The sequence below is a fragment of the Ochotona curzoniae genome, unplaced genomic scaffold, assembly GCF_017591425.1.
Source record: "Ochotona curzoniae isolate NIBS_2020 unplaced genomic scaffold, NIBS_Ocur_1.0 contig_908, whole genome shotgun sequence".
NCBI lineage: Eukaryota > Metazoa > Chordata > Mammalia > Lagomorpha > Ochotonidae > Ochotona > Ochotona curzoniae.
In genome coordinates this window covers 18887491-18899901 of record NW_024466607.1, presented here as the reverse complement: position 1 = coordinate 18899901, position 12411 = coordinate 18887491, and the positions used below count along the sequence as shown (strand labels likewise).

Here is a 12411-nt window from a genome sequence, read left to right as displayed (position 1 = left end):
GGTTTCCATGAGTCTAGAGTTGGGGGATGATGAAAGCAAGAGAGATCTGAGATGGTCACCAAAATCAGGTACTGCCAAACAGCCCAGGATCTGGCGTCCCAGACAAAAGCAAAACCAAGACTGCCTGTGGGGATGTGACTGAAAATAACACCAAGGTTCTTGACAGCCACACAGCCTAAGCAGTGGGACGTGGACACAGAGCGGGCTCTCTGAGTGAGGGGAAGGCAGGTGCAAGCCCTGGGACTGGGCTACCTGAAGGAGCTGCTCATTGCAGCTCTCTCTGCCTCCTGCAAACATGACTCCACATGACTTCCAGTTCATTCAGTTTCTTGACGAACTAGTGTAGTGATGAGAGGGTTTCCAAGGCTCAGGAAAGATCAAGAAAGCTACCGGGATCACGGTTGTAGCAACTCCCAGGGCCAGGCCATTGTGGGCTCCATATCACCCTTCTGACAGCAACACTGACAGCCAACAGAGCAGCCACACTGTAGATGCTGCCCTGACACAGGTGATACAAGAGCACCCATTATGGAGATTAGCAGGCACATGTCTGAGTCATCTGTGGAGCCGAATCAGCTTCAAGCAACACAGCTAAGGTATACTACTCCTCAGCCTTGCTCCACAACAGGGCACTGCCCACATGGTCTCCATAGCTTGTGTTTCTTCAGCCAAGCAGTCCCTTCCTCCTTCAGGGGGACCTGTGGCACAAGTGGACAGTGCAGTCAACCCAGGCACAGTATTTCCTAAGCTATTTTCCTCCCTGGGGCGTGCTTGACCTTCACCTCTGGCTACAAAACTCACTGCTGTCATTTCTGTAGCATGGAAGGTGGTTCCACCCACCTCTCTATCTTGCAGGTGAAACAGAGCCCAGCAAGCAAGTACCTAAAAGGGATGTTGTCCTAGGACAACATCTAGAGCATTCTCTGTAACTTAGCTTTTAAAAAAGGAAAGCACCTGCCAAATCCAACTCTTTACTACTGCTCTAGCATTTTACAAATGGCAGAGGAAACCAGGGTGGAGTCAAGTGTTATCAGCAACGGTTCCTGCCCATCCATTGTCTTTCCCTGTCCTGGCCCTTCCTGTGAGAATTTTTCTAAGCCCAGGCTCAGCTGCTACCCAATGTCAAGGACCCAACCTTATGTGCTATGCCTTTGGGAAAAAAAAGAGAGAGCCAGCAAGTGAGTGAGAGAGAGAGAGAGAGAGATCTTAAAAATACCAATGAAATGATCCTGGACATATTGTTTCAGTAGGCAAACATCTAAAATTACTGTCTCCTAAAACAGACAAAAAACTAAAATCTAAATACAGAGAAAATGGCATTTGACAAAGTGGCTAAACCATGGCAAGGAAGACGTGGATTTGAGTCCCAGCTCAGTGCTTGATTCTAGCTTCTTACAGCTGCACACCACGGAAGGCAACAGGTGATGGCCCAAGTTTGTACCCCTGCTATCCACACGGGAGACCTAGGCTGAGTTTGTGCCCCTGCAATCCACACAGGAGTTTGAGCTTGTACCTCTGCCATCCACATGGGAGGCCTAGGCTGAGTCTGGGCAGTTTTAGCCTGGTTCAGCCCAAGCTGCTTGGTACTTAGGGAGTGAAACAGTAAACGGAAGACTGTTAACTTTGCTTCCCAAATAAGTAACAATAAACAAATAAAAATAGAATTAACAGAATGAATGAACAGGAAATACACTCCTTTCCCCTAATGCGTGAAAACCTTGTTAGAAAATTGAGCAACGCCTCCGCCCACCCCCCCCACCGGCCCCGCCTGCAGGTCCAAGGAGAGAGAACAAAGTAAAAAAGAAACTGCTACCCAGGAGGACAGGAAGAGAGGCTGAGGATGGTTCTAGGGCCAGAGGGCAAACCCCAGCAATTAGAGAGCTAAGCCATCAGCAGGGCCAGGCCTGGCCAGGACGGCAGGAGAGAGGACAGGGTCCTCGGATGGTAGTCAAACCCAAGCAGAGGCTGTTCAGAGTCTGCAGTCCTAGAACTTGGCCTGACTAGGAAGATGTGAAAGTGGTAACCACAAAAAAGGCAGTAAACCAGAGTCCACACATGGGCATGTTTGTGCTTTATCCTACAGAGTGCGGGGAGACCAGGAGTCTTTGCTTGGGGTGGTGGGAAAAGGTGAAAGGGCAAGGGGCATGGGGAGCCCACAAGCTCGTAGGTTTGTGGGAGGCAGCTCCTGTGTGCCTGGTGCGAGGTGCGGCATCTTGCCTGGTTTCTTGCTCAGGACACCTCTTCATTCCTGCCAGACTCAGCCATCACACGCTCACTGCCCATCCTCTGGAGCTCACAGGACTGCGATGTACATTAGGCTTGTCCTGAGAGCTCTGAAAAGAACCCCGCAATAGGCCACGACAGAGGCAGTAGAAGTAACGCAGGGCAGTGGTCAGGGGAAACCAAGGACGGGGGGACACTGATGGTGTTCTCAGACAGCCTTAAGCAGGAGGCATGAGCCTTTTCCTCTTATGCACTTTAAGACAAATCAATTGGCAGCAAATTTGTAACATCCCTGCACATGACCCTAGAACAGAGGCTGCATAACCTCTGCCGAGGAGAATGCTGGTCCTTACCTGCACCTAAAATACACAGGACTATTGTCAGTGAGACAAAGCAGTTAAAGTGCTCATGACAGGGCACGATTCTTGATAAGTAACCTGACCAACCAATTATCCATCCATTCATCCATCCATTCATCCATCCCCCATTCACCCATCTATGCATCCTGGACTCAATGCTAAGCATAAGCCTAGGACAAGGTTGAGGGGGCTCATAGAGGACCACCTGACACTCTCTACTAACACCACTTAGAATACACAAACGCAAACTTTTGTATATGTGCAAACACATCTAGGCAAACCTGTTTGTATGCATCTGTTCACACACAAACTCTGTAGAACAAAGTAGTTGCCAAACCACTTATCCAGTGACTTTAAACCTGGATATAGTATTGAAGCCAGAGTTATTCTGTGATATAACAACACAATTAACAAGCCAGGACAGATATACTATGATCACTTCTGGCGAACAACTGTGGAGTCCCTCCAGTAGTATCAGCGCTCGTGAGTCCTGCCAAACACATCAGTCCTGCTGTTAAGATGGTGATGGATCAGGGTCTTCTGAAAGCCCTAGCAATAGCCCATGAGTGTCCACTGGGCATGGTGAGGACTGCAGGTGCCAAAAGGCCACCAGAGGGCCCTGGTGTTAGGGCTGAAACAGTGTGTGTTGATCTAATTCTTGTAATCTTTACTTCCATCAGCAACATAGGGCCCTATCATCATTGCATTCAGTTAAGACTCAGGCCTACTTCAAATACTTCACTTCAGAATCCTAGCAAGACAACAAACCATTAAGAGTTGGATTTGTTTTTGACATGGGGTCAGCAACTCTTGCTTCCTAATATGTTATAGATATGCATGCTCTCTCATTCTCTCAGTCTCTTAGAATCCCTTCTCTCTCTACACACACACATACACACACCTGTACAAAGCGAAAAGAAACAAAAAGGAAGCAATAAATTTAAAATTTTTCAAAGGATCGTGAGCCTTCTCACACATCAAACGACTCTTGGAAAACAACATTTTAATGATTTCCGTATAAACGAATCAGAAACATATGGGTTGAATTTCCCTTAAAATATACACATGTAATTAAGGGGAAAAGTGCTTGACAAAATGCATTTTGTGTTTTATCAAACCCAACCTTGCAATAACCAGCTGAGACGTCTGAGAAACTCAAGCCCAGCGACCCCGCCCATCCCAGAGCAGCAGGCATACCACCCATCTGGGCAGCGCACCCGCTCACCTCACGGACAGCTGCTCTTTTAGCCTGGACTTTCTGAAGGGCCTATAGGAGTGGAAGAGGTGACTGATGGCTCAGGCCTTGTGGTGGCGGTTATGGCCTTCTTTCTCCACTTCCCCTTCCAGAGCCTGGACTTTGCCAACACAGCAGGGCTCTGTAGCCCAGCCCCAGGTCAACTGGGAACCCTGATGGTGAAGTGGAGGGCATGAAAGGAGAATCTAGACTTTGTGCTACTGTGCACAGAGCCCCTGGCCCATTTCAGCAGAGCCACTTCATTACCCTGGTGCACTCTTCAACCCCGGGAGTACAAGGAAGGATATGAGGTCATTTTCTCTGCAGACAGACCTTTTAAAAATGGCAAACTTCATTCATCATCCCCCACCTTGTATCAAGCCTGTACTGAACATCCACCAAGTGCCAGGCACCATGCTGGGGCTCTTGCCCTCATTGGGCTTAGCCCACAGCAACTCCAGGAGAAGGGCTTGTTCACAGGCTACAAACTGAAAATGGAGTCTCTTCCAGGTCTAAGACAAAGACACCACAGCCACAGATGGAGGCAATGACTCTTCAGCTCATTGGGCAAGGCCCAGTTAGGGAGGTAGAGCCAAGAGCAGAGGCCAGGCAGCGCTCACAGACCAGTGTCATCCAGGATAGGGTGCAGAACAGTTCCAGAGCAAGTATCAACCCATGCAGGAAGGTTCACATGGGGCTCGAGCAAGCTGCAAGGGGAGAACGATCCTGGGTTGGCTTCCTTGGTTGGAGGTAGGATTTCCAAACGAGGAAACTCAGATCCAGGGTCCAAGCTCTGAGCATGTGTTCTGAGTACATGTCATCAATAACTAGATCGGAGCTGGGGGCCTTTCTAAAAGTGAAATGTATTTCCACAAGCTGAATAGAAAAAAAAGACGATGACGACGACTATGGGGCTGGTTTGAATTAGACAGAGACAGGAATTTTCCTGAAATCCCCTTTCTACCCCCTTGAGCAGCTACTCATTGGCTGGCTAAGACAAGACACCATGCCTTGGTTATTTCAGTCCATGACCTGTAGCCTGGCTGGACAACACTTGAGTCTGAAAGTTGGGGTAACAGATCCCTCAGAGCCATCTGAGGATGACTTTAGAAATCACTATCTACATCCCATGGTCCCAACCACTGGCTAGCAGGATTCTGTTTAGCAAACCTCACAAGCCTGAGTCTACAGCCTGCTTGACCAATGGTGCTGTGGGTACCTTACATGATGATGCCATCCAAAGGTATAATTATGCCTTTAAGACTCAAGGTGCAGTTAAATCTTGATAATGGCACTAATGGCTCAAGCAACGTTGAAGCAGCTGTCACACTTTAAAAGATCATGTTAATTTTTCATCTTCTGTTGAAAAGACATTCAATGTGGCTGTCTTCCAGTCACAAATCCCAAAAAGTATCAGCGTCATTTGGTCCTGGTCCACTGACAAAACCATCCTGGAGGGCTCGGCGCTACCAGATGAAGCTGAGCTCAGCCAGTCAAGGGCTCAGTTCCATGTGTGTCTTAAGGAAGAGTTCAAAGCCAAGATCAGGTCACAGCACTGGGCATGCTCCCAGAGTCCCCTGAGAGTAGTTGAGATGATCAGTGCTTTTTTAAAAATAATGGACAAAGGACAGAAAATAGTGTATGCCCCAGCCACCTTCATAGGTGACCAGTGGCCCATGACTTCCCATACCTGTGGCCCTTACATGCAATCAAGTATTCTAATGATCTCATCATCTGTCTGTTCTCCAACTGTAAGCCCCTTGAATGAGATGCTGACCCTCAATAACTGTCAGGGCAATTAAAGGATGGATAACAGGTAAGCCAACAAAGGAGGCATTAGGCATCCTGCAAACAAAGAATAGGTATGAGAGTAAAGCTTCAGAGACAGTGAGTTGGAAGCTGCTTACGGACCAAACTCCTTCAACAGGAAGCTAGAGACACAACGGACACTTGTGTTATTTCAAGACAACTGCTCACATGTCCTGAGCACTTTGTGTAAGCTCATGCCATGTGAAGGGCTTCTCAGTAACCCTTGGAGGGAAGCAGGATCCTTATCCCACTTTATAATGGTGACACTGGATCTTGGAGGGCTTGGTGACTTGCTTAGGAGCACACAGCCTATAAGGGGAAGTGCAGCACTGAGATCCCCACTCTTGCTTTCCCACATACCATCAAATGACTCTGAAAACACACACTGGGACAAACAGTTCCTGACACCTTGATCCCCGATGACAGATAATGGGGCAGAGGTTTTACTTTGAAAAGGTCATTACTTTCTGGTTTATTTCTACCCCTCCCCTCGCCCCCACCAGGCAGACAGCTCTTTGCTTAGAAGCTATTACATATGATAAAACAGCAAAATAATGGTGAGGATAAAGATGTCAAACACTTGCCTTGATAAACATCATCTCAGTCTCCACAGCCACATCAAGATATAGAAACAACTGTATTATTCACATCACAGAAATGAGGAAGCTAAGATCTAAAGAGATGAAGTGACATGGCCAGGGTCACTGCCAGAAAAAGTTCAAATTTGAGGTCTAATCAGAACTCATTGGGTAACTTTGGCCAGTGCAATCCTATCTTGCACGGGCACATGGAAATTTTAGGGACAAGACTCTAGTGCCTGCAGGAAAACTGGATTTGAGGAGCTTAAAGGGAAGCTCTGCTAAGGCTCCCATTGCTTAGCACTCTAAGAAAAGACCAACAATGGATTCCATGGCCAACTGAGAAGCCTTCAAACTCATAAGCTTCCTTGCAGGGAATGGAGGGAAAAGAAAGGGTACATAAAGCATCAGTCAACTTGAGGCTGTCAGTTAAATCCAGTCTTCTCTCTTCCACAGACAGCAAAGTGATTTTGGAACACAGTCCTACCCCTTGATTGTCATGGTGTCTGTGACTCCCTGTGTATCAGAACACCTCCTACTTGTTGCCCAGCTCTTCACAGTAAAGGTTTGCATGTAAGGAAGCTCAATGAAAACACCAGCTGGGAAGAGAGCAAGCCCAGACTCTCCAGGGAGCACAGGTGATGCCTGACACGCACACCATGTGACTGTATTTTTCAAAACCCACTGGTATTCAAACCCACCCGAGCCCTGCCCTTCACCCTCCACAGGGGGCACCAGCAGGGTCTTACCTTTATTGTACATGTTTGTTGGCACTTGGACATCACTCAGACTGATGTTCACAGGCAAATTATTAAAATGGTCATTTGGGGCTAAGATGAACTCCTTCCCCAGCTCCAGAAAATTTCCATCTTTGTCCCTCTCGTTTATCAGCACAGCATTGAAGTATTCATACTGAAAGAGAAAAGTGAGACAGCATGTTACATGCAGCATAGGGGACAGGGCTGTGAACGGGAACAGACATACACACACAGTTTGATCCATACTCTTTGCTTGTAGACCCTGATCTGCTCTCTAGCCCCTTTAATTCTACTGCCATTCATGGTTGCCTGTACAAGAGGGATCACACCACAGAAATGTTCACCAACATCATGAAATATCCATTTAAAAACATCACAAATTTAGAGGGCCATTTAGTACTTTCTTCTTTGAATATGAAGAAAATTCCCCAAATGCATCTTAATTCTTGAAATTTTGGAAATATATCCTTTGTAGCCTAATATCCAAGCTGAAATATGTCAAAAGCCAATACAAATAACAGGAAAATATATGAGACACATTCTAACAGTTCCTGGGAAATAGAATTAAAGGACAAGCTAATGTATGTCAAATGTATGCCTTGATTTTTCCTAACATGCACTTTCTACAAACTTTCTAAAGAATCCATTTATGCAAGGATTAAAAAAATTGCACACAGGGCCCAGCGCGGTGGCGCAAGTGGTTAAAGGTCCTCGCCTTGCACGCCCTGGATCCCATATGGGCGCCGGTTCTAATCCCGGCAGCCCCGCTTCCCTTCCAGCTCCCTGCCTGTGGCCTGGGAAAGCAGTTGAGGACGGCCCAAAGCTTTGGGACCCTGCACCCGCGTGGGAGACCCGGAAGAGGCTCCTGGCTTTGGATCGGCATAGTATCGGCCTGTTGCGCTCACTTGGGGAGTGAATCATCGGACGGAAGATCTTCCTCTCTGTCTCTCCTCTCTGTACATCTGCCTTTCCAATGAAAAAATAATAAAAATAAATCTTAAAAAAATTGCACACAAACAGTTTTTTAAAAATGAAGGAATATACTATTGTAATGACATGAAGGAAATTCGTGGGGAAATGGAGATTTGAGGAGGGGAGAATGGAAATCCCAGAGCTTATGGAATTGTAACATGGAATCATTACATTTTTAAGAACTACATTTTCCAAAAACTTTTGATGCTATCTTCACATAATACATCAGCTCATCATCCCTCTATGTTAACAGAGTGAAGCAGGGCAGGGAGCAGCAGCAACCAAAGGCTGTGGTTGCATCTGTGGAGCTGGGGAGAGCCTCCTGCCACAGTGACAGTCTCCCTGAGAATGCAGAGAGAAAGGACGTCAGACGGTGTCTAGAGCAGCCTCCCAAACACAGAGAACAGGGCAGGGAGACATCGGATGTGAGCCTGCTGGCCCCTCTCAGCAGCGGCTGTATCGTCGTCATCATCATCCATTAAAACACACAGCCCAGTGACTGTGTGCTAAAACCTATGCTGATTGTTGTTCATGTGAACGCTCGTTCACCTCCCTTGACAATTTTGCCCAGTTCACTTAATGAATCTTCCCACTTCACAAACAGGGAAACAGAGGGATAGAGAATGTATGCAGCCACCTAGGATCCCACAGCTGAACAGCAGAGATAGAATTCAAACACAGGCAATCTATCTCAGAGTCTGTGTTCATACCTACTGTGGAATACTGCTAGGTGGCCAACAGCAGGGGTGGTTAGAATTAAGAGATCAGGCGTTATAAATAGTTATGGCTAAAATGTTAATAGTAATAGAAAACATGAAAGGACAGATAAGTAATATAAGCAGAGAGCTGGATAGTCTAAAGATCCCATACAAAATGTCAGAGACCAAAAATACTCTTACAGAAACAAAGAATGTCTTTGATGATTGATCAGGAGTTCCAACACGACGGGGGAAATAACTCAAGAGCAGGAATGACAGGTCAATAGAAACTTTCCAAACAAAAAAGTTATGTGAAAAAAAGTAAGAACATGATATGCATAAACTATGAGAAAATCATACAAGAAGTAACAGGTGTAATGGGACTATGAAAAGCAGAGGAGCAGAGGGGGGTGGAGAGAGAATGGGAGAGGAAGAGAGAAGCTGAAGAAATAACGAGCCTTTCCAACAGTTAACAACAAACACAGACCCATGCAACTCAACAGCTCAGAGTTTTTCAAGCAGAAAAATGATTGCAAAACTGCGCCAATCCCTATCACACACAAATTGCAGAAAATCAGAGAAAGTGTTGAAAGTAGTCAGGAAAGCAAGGAGGAGACATCATCTACGGAGCAGTAAGGGAAGAAGTACATCAAAATCATCAAAACTCTTTGCAGAAAATATGGAAGAGGGGAATGAAATACTTAAAGGGCACAGGTAAAATAAAACCACCTAGAATTGTGCAACTCTAGGTTTAGATGCTTTAACTGAAAAATGAAGCATATGAGAAAAATACAAATAATCTTATACCGAGTCTCCAAGAAATTAAAGAGAAAAATATCTCGTAATTTCATTAAAAACAATGGCATAACTCTAACACTAATACCTAACTGTAACTTTAAAAAATACAATATATACAATATTCCTCTTGAATTGAAACATAAAAATGTCAAAATATCCAATCAAGTCTCCCTGTAATGAAAAAGATCCTATATCATAACCAATTATATTTATCTCGGAATTTCAATGTCCGTTTAATGTTTGAAAACTAAGCCAAAGTAATTAAATACTTCAATAGAACAAAGAAAAATCATGTGATCAAATAGATTCAGAAAACCATTTTAAATAATTCAATTTGGGGCCTGGCATGATAGCCTAACAGTTAAAGTCCTTGCCTTGCATGTGCCGGGATTCCAAATGGTTGCTGGTTCTAATCCTGGCAGCCCAGCTTCCCATCCAGCTCCCTGTTTGTGACCTAGGAAAGGGGTCAGGGATGGCCCAAAGCCTTGGGACCCAATACCCTTCTGGGACACCCAGAAGAGGCTCTGGGCTCCTGCCTTCAGATCAGCGCAGCTCCACACATTGCAGCCACTTGGGGAGTGAATCATCGAATGGAAGATCTTTCTCTGTCTTTCCTCCTCCCTGTATATCTGACTTTACAATAAAAAAATAAAATAAAAAATTCAATTTTGAGCTATCATAAAAGCTCCAAGGAAATCAGAAAAAGTTAAAAAGGTTTCTTAAAAAAAGTTCTTCCTCATGATGAAGAAAGCAAGTGGATAACTTAGGAAATTCTGAATAAAACAGAATTAATACAGTTCATTTTGGTCCAAAACATTTGAGATCCACATAATATAAACTACATGTTCCTGGAACTTTCTGAACATATGTTGTATACATAGGCTTCAAAAAAATTTTTTACCCCAACGTAAACTTATCCTTTAATAATTCCAATTTGTCATGAACTTTCTGAAATACACTAGTTTCTATGCAAAATAAAATCCAGCAAATTCAACTTTAGGTGTTCATCCAAGGGAAATGAAAATCTATGCCCATGAAACCATTTGAGTGAATGTTCATGAAAGCGCCATTCACAATATCCAAAAACTAGACGTAAATGCCCATTACCAGAAAAAGACAAATGAATCTGTGGTATCTTCATGCAGGGGTTCCTATCAGAAGCAAATTGCTGATCCACTCAAACTCTGAAGGAAGTTCACATGCATTCAGAGGAAAAGAAGCCAGAGAAAGAGTCCATATGTTGCACTCTCTTTATATGAAGTTCTAGAACAGGCAAAATCGTTGCTTCCTACTGCTGGCAGCCAGGGGATGCCCCCGGGACGGTCCATGGGAGACCTAGAGGGCCAGGAATGCTAACACATACCCATCTGTTAGCACTCACCGAATCACAGGCTGAAGACCTTGTACATTTTACTGCATAGAAATTTATGTCTCTATAAATTTGATTTTATGAATTAAAAAAATTCAAGTCACAAAAGACATTTCCGAAAGATTTTTATGGGAGCAGGACTCAGTAAATCCCATCTCCGAAAGCCTTTCTTCAAGCCGTTTCGTGAAGCCTGGTTTACCGTGTCTAGCCCCCAGGGACAAAAGCAACCACACTCTTCCCTGGAAACATCAACCAGGCAGACGGGGCTTGAGCAGCCCGTGGCCCACACGATGCCATGGGGGAGGCAGGCTCACCCACCGCCCATCCACAGCGCATCTTCCCCAGCCCGCATCTTATCGAGGGAAGTCTTAATCTCCCACAGGCCTCAGCACTTCAGAAACCATCAGCAATTCCAAGACCCAAGCCTTCAGCGCCGTTGTTTCATATCATTAGCAGCGAAATGAACAAAACAGAAGGAGAGAGAATGCAGAAGGAGAGGCTCCAGCACAGGCTCTCTGGAGGCAGCTGTTAAACTGCCATTTAATTAAATAAGCTTTACAGCCCAGCATCAAAACGAAGTCGGGGTGGAAACACGAGCACAGCTGAGCTCCGTGGCACGCCTCACTTATCACAGGTGCCCACGGATGCAGCTTCTCCTCCTCAGATCCATTTGTCCGTATTGATTTTGAAAAAGTTGATTCGGTATAAACAAGACTCAGCTCTCAGTCCCTGGCATGCCTTGGTGTGACGACGAGGCTTGGTGGCTCTGCACCATCGCCTGGAGCATAGGTCTACCTGGGACAAGTCACTGCTGTGTTTGAGGCTGTGGTACCCCTGGGGTCACAGTAAGTGCATCATTTCATAGTATGTCTGTGATCCTCCGAACAGCGATGGTGGTACAGAGAGCAATAATCCAGTGCATAAAATGTGGCACATGACAAAGTGGCCAATCTAGTGTCCACAGAACCAGCAGCAGACTTGGATTGGAGTGGTTCAATAGTGCATGGGTCAGCTTACTCTGTGGAGGGCCAAACAGCAAATATTTTAAGCTACAGTAGGAATTCTCAAGACTCTTGTAACCACTCTACTCTGCCACCATGGGCCCCTTCATGGGCAGAAAGCACCAGCTCCACACAGTGTGGCCTGGAAATGAAATTCTGCCTTGAAACTCTATAATTGTTTCCTAGGTGTGCCTGTTGTGAATCCAAACGACTGAACTCCCTGTGGGGTGGGCTCGTGCTTCTCTCCACCCTTATTCGCCACTGACCTGAGGCCAACTTCAACTACTTGTGAAATCCAGATAGGAAGTTAGATCCAGAACACACGGTCAGCAGTAAACACAGTGCTCACTCAGTGAAGTGGCTGTGTTGGCTGAGGTTCTACAGAGAAAGAGAAAGGATGGACAGACTATATCTATCCATCCATTCCTCCATCAACCACTCTTCCAACAGACCTCAGTCAAATGACCCATTGACAGGAAGAATTGAAGAGTAAATGAAAGCAAGAGATTACAGGATATACATGTAGGACACTGTGTGCCCCAGATTCCTTACCTATAAAATCAAGTAGCTAGCACTTCCTTCACAGCTGCATGACAACCCTGTCACACCCTC

General features: G+C 45.6%; 1 protein-coding gene across 1 annotated transcript in view; it reads right to left on the bottom strand.

The window, feature by feature from the left end:
• CACNA2D3 (calcium voltage-gated channel auxiliary subunit alpha2delta 3) overlaps positions 1–12411 on the bottom strand; it is a 696258-nt gene that overhangs the window by 415230 nt on the left and 268617 nt on the right. Inside the window, exon 5 of the mRNA XM_040994648.1 lies at positions 6953–7115. Within this exon, the coding sequence (XP_040850582.1) occupies positions 6953–7115 (163 nt within the window). The remainder of the gene's footprint in view (positions 1–6952; positions 7116–12411) is intronic.